Raw genomic sequence first — 24,195 nt, 5'->3', positions numbered from 1 at the left:
ATGAGTATTGCTAATAACTAATCATTTACTTCTTCTGTTTTCAAATGTTCTACTTACCTTTGGTTTCTAGGTGTGGATCTCTTTGAGTTACCCTACTTGAAGGTCCTTGAGCATCTTAAATAATAGATTGTTGTTTTTCATCAAATTGTGGAAGTTTTCACTTATTTTCTCAAGATATTCTTTCTTCATTTTTCTCTGAGATTCTCATTATGTGGATTTGACATGTATGATACTATCCCCCATGTTTTTGAAGCCTTGATCCATCATCTTCTTCTTTTTTTTAATAATAAGTTTTCATTTCTGTTCTTGGATTTTACAATTCCAGAATTTTTATTTGGCTCCTTCTTTTAATTCTCTTTACTGATACTTTATTTTTGGTGAAATATTTTTCTCATACCTTCCTTTAGTTGCTTAAAATGTTTCTTTTAGGCATTTAAGATACTTGTTTTAAATTTTTGCCTAGGCCAGGTATGGTGGGTCACACTTCTAATCTCAGCATTTTGGAGGCTGAGTAAGAACTGCTGTGAATTACTAGGCCAGCCTGGGCTACATACTGAATTCAAGACCAGCCAAAACTACATAGAGATCCTTTCTCCAAAACAAAACCGAACAAAACAAAACAAAATGAATCTTTGTCTAGGAAGTCCAGTGTCTAAGTTTCTTCAAGGACATTTCTTACTGATTTCATCTATGATCTATTGTCCATATTTTCCTGTTTCTTCATATGTCTCATAAATTTTTGTTTTTGAAACTATATATTTTAAATATAACATGATAACTCTGGAAATGAGAGTGTTCCTTTTGGACTAATATTTTATTAGGTCAATTTCTTTTTTTTTTTTTTTTCTTTCTACCAGGGATTTGACTCAGGACCTCATACTTGCCAGGCAGGTGCTTATGCCACTGAGCTAAATCCCTGGCCCTCAATTTCTTGATTTAATTTAATTAAGTCAGCATTCTGAATTTTTTTTTAAATTTTATTTAAAAGGAAAAAGAGAAAAACACAAAACAAAACAAAGCGGTGTAAGGGTACAAGTAATACAGAACTACAAAAAAAAAAAAAAAACAGTAAGAAATCACCAGTTAATAGATTACATATTATCGTCTTAGAGATAGTTGCTCAAAGCATTCTGAATTTAAAGTCAGTTCATGGGTTGTTGTTGCTTCTTGTGTTTTTGTTTGTTTGTTTATTGTGAGACAAGGTCTCACTCTAGTCCAGACTGGCTTTAACTCATATATAGTCCAAGCTGCTCTAAAGCTGTAATGATCTTCTTGCCTCAGTCTTCATACTACTGGAATTATAGATTTGTACTACTACATTTGACTTTTAAGTCTGGCTATGTGTACTGAACTTATTTCTTTAGGGGCTTGTTGTTGTTGTTGTTGTTTGGGTTGGGGCTTTTTATTGGTATTTTTGAGATAGGGTCTTAATTTACAGTTCACTTGGCCTGAACTCAGTGTGTATGCCAGGTTGACCTTGAAGTCAGGGTGATCCTTTTGTTTCAGTCTCCCAAGCACTGTAGTTACAGGCATTCATCACCGTGCCCATCTTGGACTCTTTTCCTCGTTAGCCTAATGGCCAGCTAATTTTTAGTCAAAGTTTACGGTAAATCTCTGGAGCAAATGTATCTCTCAGGTTTTTTTTAAGGTGCTTTATATGTTTATTGGGATACACTTTTAACACTCAGGTAATTGTTTATGTATATAATATAAATCTGCCAGACCTTTATTTTCTTTTTGTACTGAGTTGCAAAGCCAGTGAGAAGTTAAAATTTTGTGATCTTCAGAGGTCATTACTATGCATCCACATAACCCTAGGCATCTACAAAGTCTTATGCATGTATGTGGCTTTCTAGATTCCTGGGAAAGCTGTTCGAAGTTCTATGTGGACACCAGGTCATTCCTCAGCTTTTCTTTTTAAGTATTTTAGGCAGGTTGTTGCTCACATCAGTTGTTATCTCAAGCAATGATAATGTTAAACAGTTGGCCATAGACTATTTACAATAAATTACCTTCCTTTTGTCTACCCTGTAGAAGGAAAAGGATGTTCACACTTGAGTGATGTTTGAGTCAAAACAATTAAAGATAGAATACTGTTTGGGAAACTCCAAAGCTATTTTCTCCTCTTTATTGCTTTATGTAGTGTTATGGTTTATGTCTAGATGTCCCCTCAAAGCCTCATGCAGTCATGTAGGTGGACTTCTAGAGTCTATAAATGACTCATGGTCCAATGCTGGGATTGTGAGTATGAGTGCTACACCCAAGTGGGTGTGGCCTACATATGATATAAGGGACAGAGTCCTCTCCACACTCGTCCCTTTTTATTGTTGCTTGTGCTGTTTTCCACTGCCATCAACTGTTGTCCTCTGCCATGTGCCACTCTGCCTTGGAAGCAGCTGATTACAGACTGAAAGCTCCACAGACTGTGACCTAAATAACCCCTTCCTTCCTTCACTCTGGGTGTTGGGTATTTTGTCTCAACAACAAGAAAAAGAGTAACCAAGACACCTGGTTTTCACTGCAACTTTAGTAATGTTGAGTTTCAAGGCTGCTATGATGCTGTTATGATGGACCCCATGTCAAGTTAAAATGTAACATAAAGCATTTTGAATCCAGAACATCAAAGCAGCCAGGACTGTACAACTAAATTTTTAAGAATGAACTCCTGGAACTGCTTCAGAGAGTGACAAGAATAGTGGGATAGCTGTGTTGGAAGCCAGGAGTATTTTGAGGAAGGTTGGTGACAATGTGTCTTTTACTGTAATAAGGTTTTAAAACTTTAAACATAACGGTATTAATCATACCTTGTAACGTCTTTCGTGATGTAACCTCAGAAATCACAAACCTTCATTTCTTCATTTTGGTTGCTTAAACCAATCCTGCCATAGTGTTGGAGTTATGCTAAAGAAGGAAGACCAAGAATCACCTTGCAGATGCTTATTGTGCTCTGCCATGTCCTCAGCTTTTGGAGCCAAGAGTAGCCATACTATGCTGCCAGAAGTTTAAAACAAATGCATCCTAGTTACGTATGGTTTTTGTCTAATAATCTCCTGTGCTTTAGAGGACTCATAGTAAACCATGGTGGAGCTTTCATTTTCATCCTAGGGTTTTATGGTAGTTGGAAGGGATCTTGCTATGTAGTGCAGGCTAGTCTTGAACTCATTATGTAACCTAAGCTGACCTCAAACTTGCAGCCATCCTCCTGTGTCTCAGCCTCCCAAGAGCTGGGATTATAGGCATGGGCCACCACACCAGGCTGTGGTTTTGTTTTTACTTTTTAAAAATTTAATGTTTTTATATTTTCAAATTCTATCTATAGTGTGATCTGATTTATATTTTCTTTTTTGTGTCTGTTGATATTGGGATGACTGTTGCTTATTTCAAAGTGGTGATAATTCGGGTGTGTATTTTTATTTACTTTGGCAGTCCTGGGAATTGAACTCAGGGTCTTTGCACTAAACTATACTATTCCACCATGCCTTTGAAACAGAGTCTCCTTAGGTTGTCGAAGGTGACCTCAGCATGCTAGAATTATAGTTGTGAACTATATCATGCCTGTCTTGATTTCGTGTGTGTGTGTGTATGTGTGTGTGTGTGTGTGTGTGTGTGTGTGTGTGTGTGTGTGTGTTTAAAGCTTTCTCCTTAATTTTTGCTCTTTTCCTGTGAATTCTGTGGGGTTTTAAAAATAGTGATATGGGGGCTGGGGATTTAGCTCAGCGGCATAAGCGCCTGCCTTGCAAGCAGGCAGTCGTGAGTTCGATCCCTGGTACCAATAAAAAAGAAAAAGACAAAAAAAAAAAATAGTGATATGTATTATATTCACAAAAAGAAAATTAGATTTTAAAATATTACAAAATATCCAGTAATGGTGAGAGGTAAAGAAGTACTCTCATCACTGTTTCTTAGAGTATAAAACTGAATATGGTATTTTCTAAGGGACAATTTTGTGTCATCTTTGGCATAAGGTGCTGCTGTACTGTGCCTCAAAAATCACATTCCTATAAATCAACTCTAAAGAAATATTTATGTGAATAAAGAAAGCATCTTTATATAAGGTAGTATCATTACTTCATCATTTATAATTGCACAGTATCAGCAACAATTGAATATCCAGTAATAGGTGTCTTAGTGCCTTAATAAGTGATGTCTGCCATGTAGTTATTGGAATGAGGAAAGTTTATAATATTCTACATGAGAAAATTCCCAGACATTATTTGAGAAAAGTAGATTATTTTTAGCATGTATAGAATCTCAAATGTATTTTCTAAAAACGTGTGTATATGTACACATATATGTATTTATGTATTAAATACATTGGAAAAGTGAGTACACACTAAGTAAACAAAGACACCTCAAGAAAATAGGAAAAGTGAGAAAAAGGAAGAATTTTTCTCTACATTGATGACTTATTTAAACTTTTATAAAGAATCATTATGTTTTAATTTAAGACATTTAAACATAAATTTGCTCCTATTCTGGAAGGTAAATTATAGTTGATAGCAGTTTTCAAGTAGAAAATTGGCTTGAAGAAGGATGTTTCACTTTTTCAACTGTAAATTGATACCCTAATTAAAAAGGAGCTAATCATGAAGATTTTATATTTTGTTGCTCTTAAATGGCCTTTTTTCCATCAACATTATTGCAATTATATAGGTAAAAGAAGCTGAGCATCCACCTGCTGGAATGAGAACTGGAATGAACATGAATAAAATTTTAGGAAGGTGAAAGTGATTGTATTTAGTAAACTTGTAAGAGTTAATGTGTAGAGTGAAAGATAAAATGAACATATGGACCCAGGAAGAAGTACAGATTAAGGGAGGATAATGAATTAAGCTTAGTATATTGAGAATTTCTGGGAAATCTTCTTTGATGCTATCTAGTAAAAAATGTGAAATAAGAGTCTGGTGCCTGAAAGACTCTGGCATTTAGGTGACATTTTACACCATGATTGTTGATGAGATAACCCAAGGACATTGTATTCAATGAGTAAAAAATACTGTACTAATGTGTAGGAAGCCAGCAAAACAGCCCCTGAAGTGGACTGAACAAATGCCTACCAGGAGTTGCATCAGTATTCCAAGGATGATGTGAGTAGTCAGCAGTGACACATTCCCTAGGAAGCGGGAGAAACTGAAACGTGAATTTATAATGCAATTTAAGAGGCTTGGAGAAGAATGGATTATGGTGGAGAGCCCTCTAGTGGAGGGGAGCATGTTATTTGAAAAACTAGAAAAAGTCTGATAAAGCTGACACTCAAAAAACAATGTAGATGGTGCTGACTTAACGGCTTTTCCTCCGCAGAGTTCAGTGTGATTACTTTCTTACTGGAGAGAAATGAAGCAAGGATCAGTTTTAGTCTCTTGAGGTATGTTATATGTAAATTGTTGTTCTGCCTGTTCAAAATGGAAAAGCGATTTTGAGGAGCTAAATCTTATGGACAAAGAGATTTCTTCAGCAGTGGAACATAGGGAGAAAGTCAGGGAAATTTGCTCCTGAAGGGAATATACTAAGCTCATTTCCTAAAGGGAAGTAGCAAAATCAAAGCAAAACTGATGGTAAAGAAAATCTACAGGAACTCTGAATACCAAGCTGAACTGAAATTTCAAACTAGCCCTGGAATGATAAGTTAATAGAACTTTAACATCAAGTTGCTAAGAGAAATTACTTTAAAACATCTCCTTTTATATTTTTATTTGTTATAGTATATCTTCTGGAAAAACTGTCTTGTTTTCTATGTTAATTATATGAAAACTACAACCAACAAAAAAGTTGTTCTTCATGCAAAAGATGATACAAGACATAATATATATCAGCTTCCTCTATCTTATTAAACTCATAATTGCACATAAATTATGAAACATCATTTGTATAAATAGTTCTTTTTTTTTTTTTTTTTTTTTTTTTTTTTTGGTCTTTTTCGTTTTTATCGGTACCAGGGATTGAACTCACGACTGCCTGCTTGCAAGGCAGGCGCTTATGCCGCTGAGCTAAATCCCCAGCCCCTTATAAATAGTTCTTATTACTTTCCTCAGAGTGTAGAATTATTGTGGAAAGGCAGAAATTAATTTTTTATTTTTTCATTTCTTTCATTTAGTTGGAATTTTTATAAAAACAACCGATAAAATATGTACTACTCAGGATGAAAACCTAAAAATTAAATTAATGCATATTTATAGAAAGATTAAAAACATATAGAGGTAGAAATGTAGGAAAAGTTTGCATTATAAATACATATTAATGTCTATATAAAAGTTTTTGTTCTATAAGATAGAATACAGAGTATATAAAATATTATTTTATATTGTAGATGTCTTTCTGTAATGATAACATCTCTGTTTAGTTTTTTGAAACCATATAGAGCTTTAAAAACTTTGGGGGGAACTTCAAAAATTTTAAGATACTGCACAGAATAGGGTAGCTTTAATGACCTTCAACTTACGAAGACACTTACATACCCACCCTCAGATCAAGTTAAAGAGCATTGTTATCTCCATATTACCTTTTCTCACCTCAACTCCTTGTCCTCAGCCTTTTTCCTTCTGCATCAGCAGTCAGTTCTGATTTCTATCCCGATTAATTATTTACTTTTGTAACTTTTTGAAAGATGAATCATATGTTTATGTATGACTATTGTGTGTGACTGGTAACGTTAGTTCTGTGAGTTTATTCAGATCATTGTATATAGCAGTAATTTATGCTTTTTTGTTGTTGTAGAGTAGGCTAAGGAAAATATATGGGTATCACAATTTTTTTTTTTTTTTTTTTTTTTGCCTGCTTGCAAAGAGGCGCTTATGCCTCTGAGCTAAATCCCCAGCCCTGGGTATCACAATTTAAGCTGATGAGCACTTAAGTTTTTATTTTATTTTTACCATAATGCATCTTGTTATCTTCAAAAGAATTGCCCATATCATCAGGGATAATAAAAACTGAACAAAACAGTACAGAACAAAACCAATGATAACAAAACATTGGAGACATTATAGGACTTCAAAAGAAAACAATAGTAAAATCACAATGGGTATTGTAATGCATCTTAGTATCTTCAAGGTAGTTGCCAATACTCTCAGACTTGGTACTATCAAACAAAACAGAATAGACTAAAATCAGTCAAAACAAAACAATGAAAGCAATACAGGACTTCACATCAAGTTAATAGGAAATCAAAAATGGTTACCATAATATATCCTGCTATCTTTGGAATAGCTGTCCATGCCATCAAATCTAATACAATTAAACAAACTGGAACAGAATAAAACCAAACTAAACAAAACAATGAAAACAATATGGATTTCAAATCATGATCATAAATTAACAGTGACCAATTCTTCCCCTTTCACTTTGACAGAATGTATTGTACATTTTGGATCACACTAACTCCTTTAGTTTTTATATTACGGAGGCAACCCATTATTCACCTAAGTGATTCTGAACCATTTTACCCCTGAGCATGATCTCTAGTTGTATCCATTTACCTACAAGAGCCTCCTTTCTTTATAGCTAAGTAGTTTTCCATTATATAAAAGTGTCATGGCATTCTAACCAATCTGCAGCTGATGGGCAAGCTACCCACACTTTTTTGTTTCCTTGTCATATAGAGCATTGTTTTCTCATCTTTGATTTCCATCTATAAACCCCCTTTTGGGTTAATTGTATTTCTTATATAGAGCATATTGAGGGATCCTATCTCCTGATCCACTTTGCTTGGCCATCCATCTTAGTGATTATGGCTAACTTTCTCTGCCTTATCTCTGATCTCTGCTATGCTGTTTTTCTGCCTTTGGTTGTCTACTTTTCCCCTTCATTCCAATGTCTGTCCCATTCAGTGAGCCCACTCTGCCACTGTTCCTGAAATCGTGGTCATTTTTCTCTCTCTGTAGAATGTCCTTCAGTATTTTTTGTAGGGTTGATTTGGTGATCATGAACTCCCCCAGTTCCTCTTTGTTGTGGAAGAATCTTGTTTCTCCATTAATTTTGCAAGACAGTTTTGCAGGGTACATCAATCTGGGTTGGAGGTTATTCTCTTTCAGGACTTGGAATACTTCACTCCAAGCTCTTCTTGATTTGATAGTTTGTGCTGAGATGGCTGTCGTGATTCTAATGGGTTTTCCTTTATAGGTGATGTGTTTCTTTTCTCTGACTGCTTTTAATATTCTGTTCTTGTGTTGAATTTCTGGGATCTTGATTATTCTGTCTGGGTATAGATCTATTTTGGTTATAGCTGTGTAGAGTTCTGTATGCTTCACTTATCTGAATATCATTTCCTTTTCCTATGCTTGGAAAGTTTTCTTTATTTCTATAAATAGCCTTTGTATTTCATTTGTGATTACCCTGCTTTTTTTTTTTTTTTTTTAAGTCTTTTTCCTTTTTATTGATACCGGGGATCAAACTCATGACTGCCTGCTTGCAAGGCAGGCGCTTATGCCACTGAGCTAAATCCCCTTACCCTGCTTTTTCACTCACATTTTTTATTCCTAAGTTATACTTCCTCTTGTCATCTTGTAGCCTTGTTACTTCCTGGTTCCTTGTTATTTTTAAGAGATCTTTCCTTTCACGTTCATTAGCTGTAAACCTGTCTTCAAAGTTTGATAGTCTATCTTTAGTTTCTTTCAAGGAGTTTTTCCAGCTTTCAATGGAGTTTTTAATTTCCTGGTATGCTCTTTGAATCTGTTTCATGCATTCTAATTTTTTTTTTATATTCTTCATTGAAGGTTTCCCTCCTTTCTCTGTGCTCCTCTGTTCTTCCACTTGTGTCTTCTTTAGAGGTGCTTAGCAATTCTTCTATTAGGTTTCTGATTTTTTTTTTTGTACCTGGCATAGTATTTCTATTTTAAGTTCTTTAATAGCCTCATGAAGTTGTTTTTTGTTTTTGTTTTTGTTTTTATTTTTTTGTCTTTTTCATTTTTATCGGTACCAGGGATCAAACTCACGACTGCCTGCTTGCAAGGCAGGTGTTTATGCCGCTGAGCTAAATACCCAGCCCCTGAAGTTGTTTTTTTACTTCAGTTGTTGTTGCTTCAGAAACTGCAGGTATGCGATTCCCAGTCTCTTCTGTGTTTACATCTCCTGGATCAGTACTGCTTGGGTTGGAAACCGAGACTGCCTTTTGCTTCTTTCTTTTTTCATGTTTCTGGTTTCCAGACAAATGGGCAGTGGGGTCCCCTGCACTTCCTGCTGTTGACTATGATTGTTTGCCTTTTTGAACCCATGGTGGTATCTACTGGAGTACTAGTAGAGGTGGGGCAGGCTGCCTCCTCCCTCTCAGGGTGGGTAACAGCAGGGAGCCTTCACCAAGGGTTGGGCAGGTTAAAGTGCATAAAGTACAAGCAGGGTGGGTGGAGCTGGTTGAGGATAGCTTTAGGGGAAACCTTAGCAATGGCTATTGGACCAGACAGTCCAGGCAATTTCCACCAGTCTCCTCCGAGCAGTTGAATGAAGCCAGCTGCAGTTCTGGTTCCAGGCTTATCCTGCCCAACACCAAAATGGTACCTGGCCAATAGCCCACTCCTGTGGGAAGACTGAGTCCCCCACACTCACTGTTAGCCAGTTCAGTTCTGGTCCACTGCACCCCTCCACCACCCCATCTCCCCACCGAGGCATTCGGGCTTGCCAGCCACCAGCTTCACTGTGACTGTGCATCTCCGGGTTCCAACAATGCTTCTGGCACAGTGGAAATGGCTCTGGTGAAAGCACTGCCAGCTACTGCCTTCAGTTTTTCTTTTTTTTAATTCTCTCTGTGGGCTTCAGTTCTCACTTTTGTTTCTTCCTGGGTTGAGGGGACCCACTTCTTTTCTTCTTGTCTTCGCCAGAATGCTATTATTACAGCATCTGGGCTGTTTCTCTCAGAGAGGCTGTTTACTCTGCAACATAGTGTTCCGCCATCTTCCCAGGTCTGGCACTTAGTTTTTTTAATTGGAGACTAGTGTGGAAAGTAGTCATTGTGTTAACCTTCTCATACATGCTTTCTTGCACATTTCTCTTATATATGTGAATGTTTCTGTGGGTGTGTATACCTAGTAAACACTTTGCTAGGTCACAGTGTATACGCAAGTTTAGCTTTAGCTGATATGGTCCAACAGTTTTCCAAAGCCATTTTGGAGTTCTGTATATTCCATATACTTAGTATTAATGGTTTTTTGGTTTTGTTTTAGTTATTTAATAGCTTTTTAAAACATTAATTTTGGTTATTTAAAGATACCATAATTTCCTTTTCATGGATTTTTGCTACCTTTTCTCCACAACATAGCAGAACCTGGAGAGCTCTCATAGCTATTGGGCCCTGTGGTTTGTTCTGTGTGTGATCTCACTGTGTAGCAAACATTTATATTGATACAAACAACTGCTACATATTTTTCTCTTAACATACTTTCTTTAAATGCCCTGGTTTTGTTTTTTTTTTTTTTTTTTTTTTTTTTAGTTATATGATACCAACATGAAGAATGCATTAAAATAGCTGTTTTTTTTGGGGGGGGGGTTGGTACTGGGGATCGAAAATCAATTTTGATTTCATAGTAATAAATAATTGCTTTTTAAAATTCTTATTTAAAAGTAATATTAAAAATGCCTTAATGTCTTAAACTATACTTTTGGTGAAAGTATTACAAAAATACATGACTTAATACATGATTTAAAATACATGATTTAATTGCCTGGAATAATTAGCATTCTCTTAGAACAAGTATACAGTTCTAGCTGCCATCACCTGTGTTGCATAGATCCTTAATCCCCTGGAAAACTGATCTGTGAATTACTTGAGAAAACTATTTGAAAACTATTAGAAAACTATTTGAAATTTGCCCTTTGAAAGTTCCTGTCAGGGAACTTTACAGTCTTCCTTTTAACACTCTTCCCCCATTTCCTCAAATTTTCTTTAACAAGCAGCTGTAAATGTGTGAACCTTTAATGCTTGTTTTTAATGAATTAAATGTGATTAGCAAACCTCCTGGTTTTTCTCCTGTTAGGAGTGTGATTACTTTGTGGTAGCCACTCTTCCTGTTGTACATTACAACTTTAAACAGGTGTTGGCCCAGGTGGTATTCAGTAATAACCAGTTACCATAAGTAACTGCTTTGGAGGGCTTAAGTTATTGCTGAATGCTCTCTTCTATAGCTGAATGGTCTTTTGGAAAGCACTTTGTGAACTTTCCCCATACTCTCTGCTTTTGCCAGTTCGTACTAAATTATTCATTTTTGAAATAGCTATAATGACCAGGAAAAAAAGTGATTTCATATACTAGTTAAATTTTAGACATGCTTTTTTTTTTTTTCATTTTCAATGTAGAGATTCTTAACATTTTTAATTGTTACCAAAAGCTTTTTAATGACAGCAGAAAACTATATTCTGTTCCATTGTGGGAGAGTATATGTGTTAGAGGAACATTTTTAGCTGCTGGCATTTCTTCAGAATTCATAGTGCAGCATAAGTCTAAAAGTCTGCCAGTTCCTTTTTATACTAATGATAGAGTTTAAACATGCCTAAATGATTTGACAAATATGTCAAAAACCTTCTTTAAAGACAGTATTTTCAGTGACCTCTCCTTAGTTCCTAATTTTGTAAAATTTAATGTGTTTATTTATGAGACAGGGTCTCACTATGTAGTCCAGGTTGCTTGAACTCACTGTGTAGTCCATTAACCTCGAACTCAAAGCAGTCCTTGTGGTTAGCCTCATAAATGCTGAGATTACAGGTGTGTACCACCATACTAGGCTTACTAGCTCCTTTTTTTTGTCAGCATGAACAGTAAAAGGTGGCAGCCATCTACAGTACATGAAGGATAAGCTTTTGGCGAATAATAATTATTTCAGAATTTCACCACTTATCCCATATTCATGGATCTGGTTTGGAGCTTAATTCAAAGGCCACTGTAAAATCTTGGTTAATAAAATGCTTTGTCCACTAGTAAATAATCTCTGAATATGGCGTAGCCAGGATAGTCAGGCTACCATGAAGGCGTTGCCACAAGTTGCATTGTCCTTACAGAGTGACACAAAAAATAAACCTTTTAACCAAGAACCATCAGAACCTTCACTAACTTCACTGTCATTTCAGTGCTCCACAAAAGCTTTTTTTTTTTTTTTTTTTCTTTTTTACATAGGTATCAGTCAGAGCCGGATCTCTCATTGGCTGTTGCAGCTGGGATCAGACCTGAGTGAACAGAAGAAAAGAGCATTTTACCGATGGTATCAACTTGAGAAGACAAACCCTGGTAAACATAATTTCTTTTTTACTTATTGTGTCTGAAGAAAAATAAATGTAATTAATTATTTCACTGACGTTTAATAATATATTTTAGTAAGTATATTGCTGCTTCATTACTGGATCGATATTTAAAAATTGAGATTTCTTTCTTTTAATCCTTTGCTTGTCTTGATTCTTTGAAATTCAGTATATATTATAATGTATTTTCAAACAGCCACATTTCTTTCTTTTTAGTAAATGTTTATTGAAAAGCAGCTGTACTTCCACTCATGGTAACAAACAAAACAAAACACATCAGTTACAAATGTATTAAAATGTATGATAGTAATAAATCTCACCATAAAATTTACAAGACCTATATACAGAAAACTAGAAAATGTTACAGAGAAATTAAAATTTTCAGGAAACATTTTAAGGTGAAACATGTGAGAATAACAATTTTCTATGAAAGTCTAAAAGACTTGAAGTCATTAAAACTGATAGAATTTTTGGTGCAGCTAAAAAGATAGAAATATGAAATAAAAGTGGCCTTTATTTTAAGAACGCCGAGAGAGAACCCCGACCACTGAGGTCTGCCTTTTCTCTCTGCCAGGCATGTGTTGTGGAGGGGACATACATATAGCTTAGGTTTGGGGTGGTGCCTAAAGGGCATTCACAGGTAGCCCATTGGAATTCATTTCAAGCCACAGGTAAATTGCCTAGGGGCAGGGAAGGTGACCTCAAGATAGAGCCCCTTGGTTCTACCTCCCAGCCTCCCACCTCTGTATCGTCCCATTTAGGGCAAAATCCTTTCAAAAACAATTTTGAAAAGATAAAAAAAACATACTTTGGAAGCAAACAGCCGTATTTCAAGGGCTCGTGCAAGGCCAGCACAGTTTAAAGGTACAGTTGAAGCAATACTGTGAACTCAGTGCTAAGCAATCTTTATAACAGACATCACTTCTCCCATGATTCAGAGCAGAGCGAGTCAGATGGACAGGGGCACAGACTTAGCACCTAATCTGTTTAACAGGCTAGGCTGATATCAAGGGTTCAGTTGGGTAACCAAGGAACCATGCCCAGAGGTTTTAGAAATCTGGCTATGTTCCAGACAAGTCATTGAAACCAGTAGTGATTGGTGACCTCAAGGGGACTGATCAGAGTGTCCCACCATATGTAGAGGGGAGGAGTGAAGAATTTGAAGAACAGGCACAAATGAACTGTTTGAGGCAACCAGTGTCTGCAAGAGAAGAGACTTTTGTCTCTTGATTTGGCATTTAGAACAGAACTGACATACAGTGTAATAATAGTTGTTGAGGCAGAGTTCCGCACTGGAGTTTCGGGCAGACTCTGGGATCTGGCAGGGACTAGGAAACTGGAAAAAGGACTGAGTGCTGCTTTCAGACTGTGGCACTATTGGAGCTGACCTGTAACACTGAGGAATGAGGAATTTCTATTCTTAGAGTCCAGTTTTTAACACTAGGCTGGAAGTAGTTTTCTAGAGCTGGCTTTTTAAAATTGTTTTGCCTTTTACATTATTTTATATTTAAAATTCTCAGAACTAGAACTAAACTACCTATTATTGGGAAATTGAAGGAAGTAGAACCTAGGGTGCGGAAATAGAAAAGGACCAAGAACATTCATCTCTTTGATGGTTAACAGTTGCCTTCTCTGAGATAATGCTTCCTTTTAAGAATAAGTTCCCTGAGATAGGCATGGTAGCACATCCCTATAATCCCAGTGTGTGGAAGACTGAGGCAGGAGGATTGCAATTTGAGCCTAGCCTGAGCAACTTTGTGAGAGTCTATCTCAAAATAAAATGAAAAATAGAGTGGGGATTTAGTTCAGTGAAAAGGTCTGGCTTAATGTCCAGTACTCCCCAACCCCCAGAATGTACCCTTTGCTGATTGTGGTAGCTTAACCTGTAATCCCAACACTCAAAAAGCTGACACAAGAGTGTGACCACATAGGTCAAAGCTGGTCAGGACAACATAATGAGATTCTGTTTCCAAATACCACCACCACCAACAAAACAACAGGTTCCCTTACTTGCATGTGTTTGTATCAAGGAAGTTGCATTGTTTTCACTTTTAACTCTAGAATTTGACTTTTAATACAGATAACCCCACAACCTTGACTCACCCACATTTTAGTCACTGGATCATGCCTTATTATTACCACTGTAATAATTTCAGTGTTGTTGCTAATAAATACATTGATAGAACAAAAGAAACATATAGGCCCTATTTCACCCCACCAATAACAGGACTTTGACTATAAAATGGGAAAATTATGTGGATTGGAGAGTAGTAATATGTATAGATGGTGGAAAGAAGAGCCCATAGTATCTTTCTTATACTCTCTGAGACCAGAGCTGAAAGCAGATGCTAAGAGTTGCCAAATGTAGGACCTGCCATTCCACCCAAGATTTGACTAATCTTAGTCATTTATTGAGGGGGAAAAAGTGTGGTGCGGCAACACATCCTAACTTTCTATTTTTTGTTTGAAAACCAAATTCTTATATACTCTCTTAAGTTTTCTTTAGGATGTAATTTAAAAGTAGCTGTAAAAGGTAAGTTCATAACTGCCAGCAAGTAATTTTTTTGTCTACAATAATTGAATATTAGCAATTGAAAGTTTTTTTTAAAAAAATTTTCTGTGCATTTCTGTAGAGTTGATGTGGCATAGAACTCTTTTTAGATAAATGCAATTTTATTTTATTTTGTTGACTTTAAAACAACCTTCGAATTTGGCTAATATTGTTTCTTCTTTGTGGATACTTTGGAGGTACTATTATTGTTTAGAAAAGAGGGTGCCATGTAAATACAGCTTACCCCCTTTCTAGCTGGTCAGTAGTCACTTTTACTACATAACATTCTTTGCAAGTCATTGCAGAGATGATTAATATCCATCCAACAGGTTAAATATGGGATATCTACACAATGGAATATAGTACTATAGAACGATGCAGCTATTTGTATAGACACTGGATAAAGCAAAATTTTATGTGGTTATACGTAATTCAGGTTTTAAAATAAGACACAAAACAGGATAAGGCATATTACTGTTTACCTATAGGAATACACCCACATGCACATACCATATATCACATGTAAGTGTGGAAGCTCGCTGGAAGCTTAGGAAGTGGCAAGGGTGGCTTGGTGGAAAGGAGCTGAGTGATGGTTCTACAGGGCTGGTGGGGAGGCCATTAACCACACAGTCTTCTGTAGCTTTCTAAGTTTGTACCATCTAGTCGTACATTTAAAAATATATGTGAAGGTGGGCAAAGCAGCACACTCCTGCGACACCAGCATACAGAAGGCTGAGGCAAGAGGATCTCAGTGAGTTTGAGGCCAGCCTGAACTACATAGCAAAGGTCCTGTCCCAAAACCAAAACAAAAGTAAAAATAAAATAATATAGTAAAAATATACATAAACCATTATGGAAAGAAGAAGGACCAAAAGAAAAAAATCATCTTTGTTAATTTCAGGATTTAAAAAGAACCTAGGTTCATATGATCTAGATCTGCTGCTTTGTTTTTGTTTTTTTCAGACCTGCTTTAGCAGTTTTAAAGAAAATAAAATGTAAGTAATTTTTATTAGTAGGTAATTCTTGAGAAGTTTTTATCTGTCCAGGACAAGGGAAATGAAGATATGCTCTGAGAAAAAATTGTAAAATAAGGAAAATCACAAGACAGAAAACTAATTTTTCTCCTTTGCAAATTTAGGATTTAGAAAACCAACGAAGTAAAAAAAAAAAATGTGTTTATAAATTCTGTTTCTGTTCTTGACTTAAAAGCACTATTCCTTGTATACCTTGAATAAAGTTTTTATCCTCTTCATTCTAGATCACATTAAGGTTTTCTCTTTCTCCCTTTTTGTTTTTGTTTTTGTATATGTTTTTTTGAGACAGGGCTTTGCCATGTAGTTCAGGCTGTCCTTGAACACACTATGTAGCCCAAGCTGGCTTCACAGCACTCCCTACCTCAGCCTCCCAAGTGCTGGGATTATAGGCATGTTCCACGTGCCTGGCTGTCTGTCATTTCTTTCCTTCTTTTCTTCCTTTTTTTCTAAAGTTCTTTTTGTGAACTCATCAAGAAAAAAAAAAGATATTTAGATTATTTTTACTGATAATACAATGGCTACAGATATAGTGTAGTTCTCTGATAAACAAAATCATCAGAATTTCCCAGCCTAACTCAAAGCCTGCCAAGACTTGCAAATAAAACAGACTGGTAGAAACTAATAAGATGCATTTTTTCTTGTTTGTTATGGAAACATTTGCAAAAAAACCCTATTCTTCAAAAAGAAGTGTTAAACTGAGCACAGTGGACATAAAATAGCCTTTATTTAATCGAATTAAGCTCAAAAGTCTTTGCTCCTATCTAATTTAAACAGTACTACAGCAAATAACATTTGCTGAGCACCTCTTGGCTCATTGCACTGATTCTGCATACCTCTAAATTAAACAAGTAAAAGTTTGCCAAGAGGCTAATACAGCAAGTGTGTGAGATAAAGGCAGAACTAAGAGGTGCCCACTCCTTTACACGCAGAGCTTGGGGTAACACGTGTGGCAGGGGGAAGGTGACAGATGACCTGGAGAAGCATTGGGTTTAGTTAGATTTGCCAGGTGAAAGTACGAAGTTTTGTTTTAATGAGAGCTCAGATGTAATGTGGGGAATGGTTCTGTAAGGAAACAGTCTCCTTTTCCTGTATGAACCTTCAGCCAAGCCCAAAACTGCTGTATTTATCTTCAGAGTAGCCTTAGGTTTATCTGCATCTCTCTTATACTCAAGTATCTTTGTATTTTTCTGTCAGAGTCAAAAATTTTGGGTCCGTTCTTGGATTCTTCATTACTCTCTCACCTATTTTAACCAAAGCAAGATGAACAAAAATTCTTAGAAGAAATCTATGTTTATTGGATGTGTTTCTTGAATGCTGCTTGTGCTATTTTAAAGAACTGCTTGATTGTCAGCAAGAAAAAAATTCTCCAAAGCAATGTGATATAAATTTTTAATGTGATACAAATTATGTTTATAATTTTAGAATTATTCAGTTTTTTCCTTCTTTATACAAATTGTCTTGATTTTTTTCTAAGTAACCAAACCACTGTTTCTCTCCGTATCTTTTCCTTTTTTTCCTTCGTGACCAATTTTACCTAAATTTTCTTTTTATAGAAAATCTTTACAAGATACTATTTTTAAGTGCTTAATAATATATTGAGAACCATTATTATTAGCTAGTTTATTTCATTCTCAGTTAAGGTTACTTAATCTTAAAATTGTATCCTATTTATGTGTGTCCATCCTCCTGCTCACCTAACAAAGCATTCTGCAATTAGAGTCATAGCCTGTCAGTTGGAATTCACTGACCTTTTGCATACCCTGCATCCTGAAACTCCCATCGCTTAATCAAAGGCAGACATTGGATGAGAGAACCTATTTTCTCATTCGCTCTATTTTTGACACCATCTTGATCAACCATAATCTGTCTCCTAATTCCCACTTAAATCTAAACTTTGTTAAATGAATTAAGCCCAGACAAGTACCCATGTTATTTTAGCATAATGATATTCCCTTTTCTTGAACTGCTTAAAGAAAAATGTCAGTTTAAGAGTTTCAAAGTGAGGGCTGGGGATTTAGCTCAGCGGCACAAGCACCTGCCTTGCAAGCAGACAGTCATGAGTTCGATCTTCGGTACCAATAAAAAGGAAAAAGACAAAAAAAAAAAAGAGTTTCAAAGTGGATAGGCCAGGAGGGTTTTTTTTTTTCTGAGAGAGATAGCGAGGGTACTTTTCATATAAGAGAAACCATGCAATAGTTAAACTTATATATCTGATTTATTTCACTTAATGAGTTCTCAAGTTGCATCCATTTGCTTATGAATGTCTCATTTGTCTTTCTTTATGGCAGACTAGTACTCCATTGTGTATAAATATGTTTTCTTTATCTATTCATCTGTTTATGGGCATGCACACTGTTTCCAAGATCTGGCTGGTATAACTTATGCTGCTATGAACATGCACATGTGTGTATCTATGGAATGTGATGACTTTACCTCCTTTGGGAAGATACTTAGAAAGTAAGTTGGGTCAAAGAGAATTTCTGTTTTTAGTTTTTCTGATCTGTATAGTGATTGTACCAGTTTACATTCCCACCAACAATGTAGAAAAAGTTCCTTTTTCTCTACCTCTTTCCCAGAATATGTTGTTCTATGATTTTTTTGACCATACCCATTTTTTCTTGGTATCTCAGTGTAGTTTTGATTTACATTTCTCTAGTGGCCAGAGACATTGAACATTTTTTCATGTATTTACTGACCGGGCCAGAAATACATGAAGGCTAATGTCAGCAAGCTCTTCCTCTAAAGGGCTGTAGAAAACAGATATTTTAGGTTTGGTAGATATATGATCTCTGTAGCAGCTACTCAGCTCTGTTTTTATAGTGCAAAAGCAGCCAGACAATATGTAAATGAATGAGCATAACTATATTCCATTAAAACCTTACAAAAATAGGAAGCAGGCCCTAGTTTGCCAACTCTTATTTTAAACCATGAATCACTAAATGACACATTTGATCATTTGAGGGGAAAAAAAGAAATATTTCACATGGAATTACATATATATGAAGGGCCAAAATACTAAGAGAAACTATAAAAAATATCCTAATGATATTCAAACCTACTGGCCATGTAAGAAGGATTGACATATTTGACTGCATGAAAAGTAAGATCACATAATATATATGAATAAAGATGTAAGACAGGGCCAAGTTTATTTATTTATTATTTATTTTTTCTACCACTGCTGAGATGAGATAGGGCCAGGTTTAAAAAAAGACAAATGACAGACTGGAAAACATAATTGTAATCTATGTTACTAGCAGTTTTATGTGGGTTCTTCATATCAATAAGATAACACAAAAGAAAAAAGGATAAAAGGTACGGAAAACATAGAATGGTCAGTAAAGAGGGAAAGGTGCTCATTCTTACATAATCTCTCTTAAAGAGAAAGCTTTTGATACTACATTTGTAATTTAAATAAATAGTACTCATCATTTAGTATTTTGAAAGTTGTGGGGAAATAAACAACTGGAGATGATTTTACTGATTTTCTGTCATTATACAACATAGTACCCCACAATTTAGCACCTTAACACAGCAGATATTTATTTCTCAGGAGTGATGGGACTTAGTGGTTCAGACTCAGAGTTCTCATGAGGTTACATTTAATGTTATCAGGGCTGCGGGTATTGGGACTAAATGATCTGCTTGCAAGATGTTTTACCTGGAATCTGGTAGGTCCCACTTCCTGCCAGAGACAGCTGTTCTTCAAAGACTTCTGGTAGCTAGTTTTCCCTTGATGGCTGACCCAAGAGACAGATGCCCCACTGTCTTTCCTAATCTAATCCTAGAAGTGATGTACCATTACTACCGCATGCTGTTGGTCGTAGACTAATTACAATTCAGTGTACAAAGTGACAAGGGTGCCTACTAGGTGGCAGGGATCCCTAGGGTTCCTGGATGCCACAAGGCTATATCATATTGTGTGTCTCAGGCCTTGTTTCTCTGTCAGGTAGGTTCTAGATGTTCTAGAGTTTTCTGCAAGATGTCTGTTGTGACTAGAATATGCAAGATGGCTTTTACTCTCACTTGGCTGACACCTAAGTGACAGAGCTCCTGGAGCCTGACTAGATATCTTGCATTCCCGTGGCCTCTCCACATGGCTAGCTTGAGTTTCCTTAGGGCATTATGTCCTCTGTTTGTCAGATTTCTTATAAGGCAAGGAGCCAGCACACCAGGAAATCTGTGAAGAAGCTGCCAAGCTTCTTATAATCTCGCCTTGAACTTTTCACATGTTCTTCTCAAGACTTAATACCCAGATTTAAGGGCATGATTGCTGGGAGTGGGGGTGACTAATTGTAAATGTGGTTTTTTAACCTAGGCTAGGAAGTTATGATTGTAAGGGATGATGCCAGCTTGTTCTAAATTGGTAACAGTGAGGATAATAAAAATTGGTCTGACACTGAAAATATATATATATAGTATTTTCTTTGTTTGTTTTGAGACAAGGTCTCACTATGCAGTTCGGGCTGGCCTTGAGCTCATTTTGTAGCCCAGGCTGGTCTCAAACTCAAAACAATCCTCCTGCTTCAGCCTCCCTAGTGCTGGGATTACAGGAGTGCACCACCATGCCTGGCTCTTACTATGTTTTTTGGGGGGTACTGAGGATCAAACTCATGACCTTGTGCTTGCAAGGGAGGCGTTTATACCACTGAGCTAAACCTCCAGCTCTAAATATATTTTTAAAAAATAAAATTTATAAAACTGCCTATGGATTGGAAAGAGAAGTCAAAGGTTTTTGAGAAGTCTGAGGTTTTTGAGATGAATAATTTTTAAGAATAGGATTCTGTTTACTAAGATTGGAAAGAAAGACTCTAGAAAAGGAAAATCAGAATCAGTTGAAAAGAAAAACCAGGATTAGTTAGGATACTAGATGTCTACGTAAAAAACTACATAGATAAAAATGTAACCATTTAAGGATGGAAGTGAGCTAAGCATGGTGGTATATACCTTTAGTCCCAGCTACTTGGGAGACTGATACAGGTGGATCACTTAAGCCTAGAGTCTGAAGCTGCCTGGACAGCATAGCAAGACTGTGTCTCAAAAAATTACAAATGAAAGAGAGAGGACTTGTACCTGTAAGTACTGAAATAGAAACACTTCTTGGTATCGTTAAAGGTATGATAGAATATAATTCCTATTATGGAGAAATATACTTAGTAATATAAGATTATTGTGTCTAATATATTAATAGGTGTGTAATACAACCTCTGAGCTCTTTTTAGGGCTATATTAAGAGCTTGGATTAAACTACAGGCAGAGGGAATTTCTTGAGATCCCCCTCCCCCGCTTTGGTGATACTGTGACTTAAATCTAGAGCCTTCACATCAAGCCACAACTCAAGCCATTTTATATTTTGAGTAGGATCTTGTTAAATTGCCCATGTTGAGCTCAGAGTTGAAGCACAACTGCCTGCCTGAGCACTGGGATTATAGGTGTGTGCCACTGTACCCAACATTTTTTTAAAGTTTTTGGTGAGAAAAGTGATATGATCATAATTACGCTTGGAAAGATGAATTTAACAGTATTTAAAGAATAATAGACGATCCAGAGATTAAATGCTATGGCAGCATACCAAGCTCTATTCAAATTATATGAAATAAGTCTGTAGAAGTCAGTGTGACTTTTCTTGTTTTATTTTAGCTTTGAGATAGAATAAAGCCATAGGAAAGAGATCTGATAATGGTGAATGAATAAATAAATGACCATCAGTTCAGTGTGTTTGAGAAAAGGCTAGGCTGAATTAATAAAATACCTGAATTATACAGTGTTATTGAAGTTTTATTACATTGAAGGAAGAAGAGAATATAGTGTAGTATCAGTAAGTAAATCTTTAAAGACTTGATTTAGTGGTACACTCAATGCATATCAAATACCATCTTGTTTTCTTTACTGTTTGATTTGACTTCTTTTGAAACAGGCTGTCATTGTAGCCCATGTTGGCCTCCTACCTTAGCCTCCCTGCATGTGCTGCTGTGCCTGCCTTTTTTCTTTAAGAGTTTACAATAATTGGAGTTATTTTTAAGTTCATCTCATTGAATGTATTCTATAAGGATTTCTAAATCTAAATACTAATGAAAGATTCGGGATAGCTAGAATGTATTGATCACAAAGATTATAGCTGTTGTGTAGGAATTTCAAGAGCAGTTGTTTGTTTGTTTGTACTGTGAATCAAACTCAGGACCTTGCACTTGCCAGGCAGGCATTTATGCTGCTGAGCTATATCCCTGGCCCAAGAGAGGTTTTAAGAGGAATTTACACTAAGTCATCAGTAAGTCAAAGACCATACTTCCTTCTTCCCACAAGGAGGAGGATTCTGTGCTTTTTTTTTTTTTAATGGCATAATAGATAAAAGACAAAGTGATGAAGAATGATGTGATAAAGTAACTAATGATAGACTTTTCAAAGGAGGTATTTCTACCTCTTTACATCTTTATTTGGGTGAAAAAATTAAATATACATACTAAATATATTGCCCTGCAAGATTCAATAGGACAAAAATACATTGTCTTGATGTTCATTGTTCATACTTTTGTGGTTTCTATGTTGTATTGGTTTTAATAAATTACAAGATGTTTGCTAAATACTGTCTTATTTCAGGGGCAACACTGAGTATGAGACCAGCCCCCATTCCAATAGAGGACCTTGAGTGGAGACAAACGCCTCCCCCTGTGTCTGCCACACCTGGGACCTTACGACTGCGGAGAGGGAGCCGATTTACCTGGAGAAAGGAGTGCCTGGCTGTCATGGAAAGGTAGGTAGACATCTTCTTTTCATATGAGAAGGAGACAGACTTGGAATAAACTGGAACAGTTTTTGTTTCCAACAAGTAATTTGGGATTTAAGTTCTGTCTTGAAAGTATTATGGAGTATTGTAAGTGCTGTATTATTGACACAAATTGATTATACAGTGAGAATTCACAAAACTGTAGTTCACATCTACCAAGTTCTAAGGAACTGTAGAAAAAGTATTTTGAGTTTAGATCTTTGTATTATACTTTAGGACAATCTTTAAAATCATATTTTCATCAGAAATATTAAAGGATTACATAAGCCAGTGAGACTTGACTAAGTATTTTTTACTTTAACTCAGTAACTTTATCCTCTTACTCTAACACCAGTACTTATTCCATGCTAGGTATTCAGTATGTTTTTAATCTTAGTGCCATTTTTCCTATCTGAAATGGTACAGATGCTGTATTTACCATAGCTCCTATAGTACAATTAACCTTTTAGTCACCTACGTTTAAGTGGTGCCTATAGGATTTTGTTTCAGTGGAGAGGTAGAAACAGAAAAACAACAATTTCTCAACTGTACATTTTTTTCCATTTCAGAGTGGTAGACTGGTATACTTGGTATAGTATGACTCAGGCTCTGAGACCTGTTTAACTGTTCAGCTCTCAAACTCTTAAATGTAGCTTCCTCATCTCTGAAATGAAGTTTTAAGTAGCCAGTATGTCATCTAGGACTTTTGCTACCTCTTTTTGTTTATTATTATTTGCCAGCTCATTAAAGTTATTGCCTAAAAAATTGGGAGGTTTATAGTGTTGTGATTCAGACCATGTTTTTAGTTTTGTACTATAGGTGAAATTAATAGGATGTTAGATCCAGTAGCTAAAATGAGATTATATAGATTATCCATTGATATTTTCATCTATTCTTTTCCTTGCATTCTTTATTATAAATACGAACAGGAGCTATTTATTGAATAATGAATCTTTTTATGCTTAAGTGGTTGAAGTAAAAAAATGAGACTTCATTGCTATAGAGACCTGGCATTAGTAATCAACTCTATTTTTCTTATGTGGAAATTTTGGTTCTTTTTGAAAATTTGGAACTTACCACATAGGAGCTGAAAATTAAAATAATAAGTAACTTAAATTATTTGTAATACTGTATATATTCCTCTAGGTAACAAAACTAGCTTTGGTATTAGTTTCTAGTTGGGGTAAGTACTGAAGGTGCTGCCTTAACCACTGATTTTTTTTTTCATGAAGATACCAACATTATTTAGCATGCAATGTCAAATGTGAGAAAGAATTCAAAACTTTTGTTCCTGGGCTACATAGTGAATTTAAGGCCAGCATGAAATTCATAGTTAGACTTGGTCTCAAAAAAAATGCTTTTTAAATTTTTTTCTAATGCATTTTCAGAATGGAACCTCAAAGACTTTAGATTTCCTAAGATAACAATAAGCCACAGAGTCATACTAATTTAATTGCATTTTAAAAAGTTGTTGAGCCGAGTAAGATGATGCACACTTGTAATCCCTGCACTTTAGAGGCTGAAGCAGGAACATTGTCAGCTTAGTCCCAGCCTGGGTAACTTAGTGAGATGCTGTCACAAACTAAAAAAAAAATGATGTAGCTCAGTGTAAAGATTCCGGGTTCAATTCCCAG

General features: G+C 35.9%; 1 protein-coding gene across 19 annotated transcripts in view; it reads left to right on the top strand.

Annotated features, from left to right (window-relative positions):
* The window catches only part of Hmbox1 (homeobox containing 1), a 183,788-nt gene that overhangs the window by 110,060 nt on the left and 49,533 nt on the right, over window positions 1–24,195 (top strand). For all 19 annotated transcript variants that reach the window (XR_010042470.1, XR_010042469.1, XR_002789163.2 and 16 more), the window contains 2 exons: window positions 12,092–12,202; window positions 22,396–22,549. Coding sequence is in view for 16 of the 19 variants with exons in the window: in XM_063234528.1 (XP_063090598.1) it covers window positions 12,092–12,202; window positions 22,396–22,549 (265 nt within the window). In the remaining 3 variants the exon portion in view is untranslated. The remainder of the gene's footprint in view (window positions 1–12,091; window positions 12,203–22,395; window positions 22,550–24,195) is intronic.

Source organism: Cavia porcellus, unplaced genomic scaffold (assembly GCF_034190915.1).
Source record: "Cavia porcellus strain 051 isolate PalLab524CR breed Dunkin Hartley unplaced genomic scaffold, mCavPor4.1 scaffold_24, whole genome shotgun sequence".
NCBI lineage: Eukaryota > Metazoa > Chordata > Mammalia > Rodentia > Caviidae > Cavia > Cavia porcellus.
This window is presented reverse-complemented; position numbering and strand designations above follow the sequence as displayed.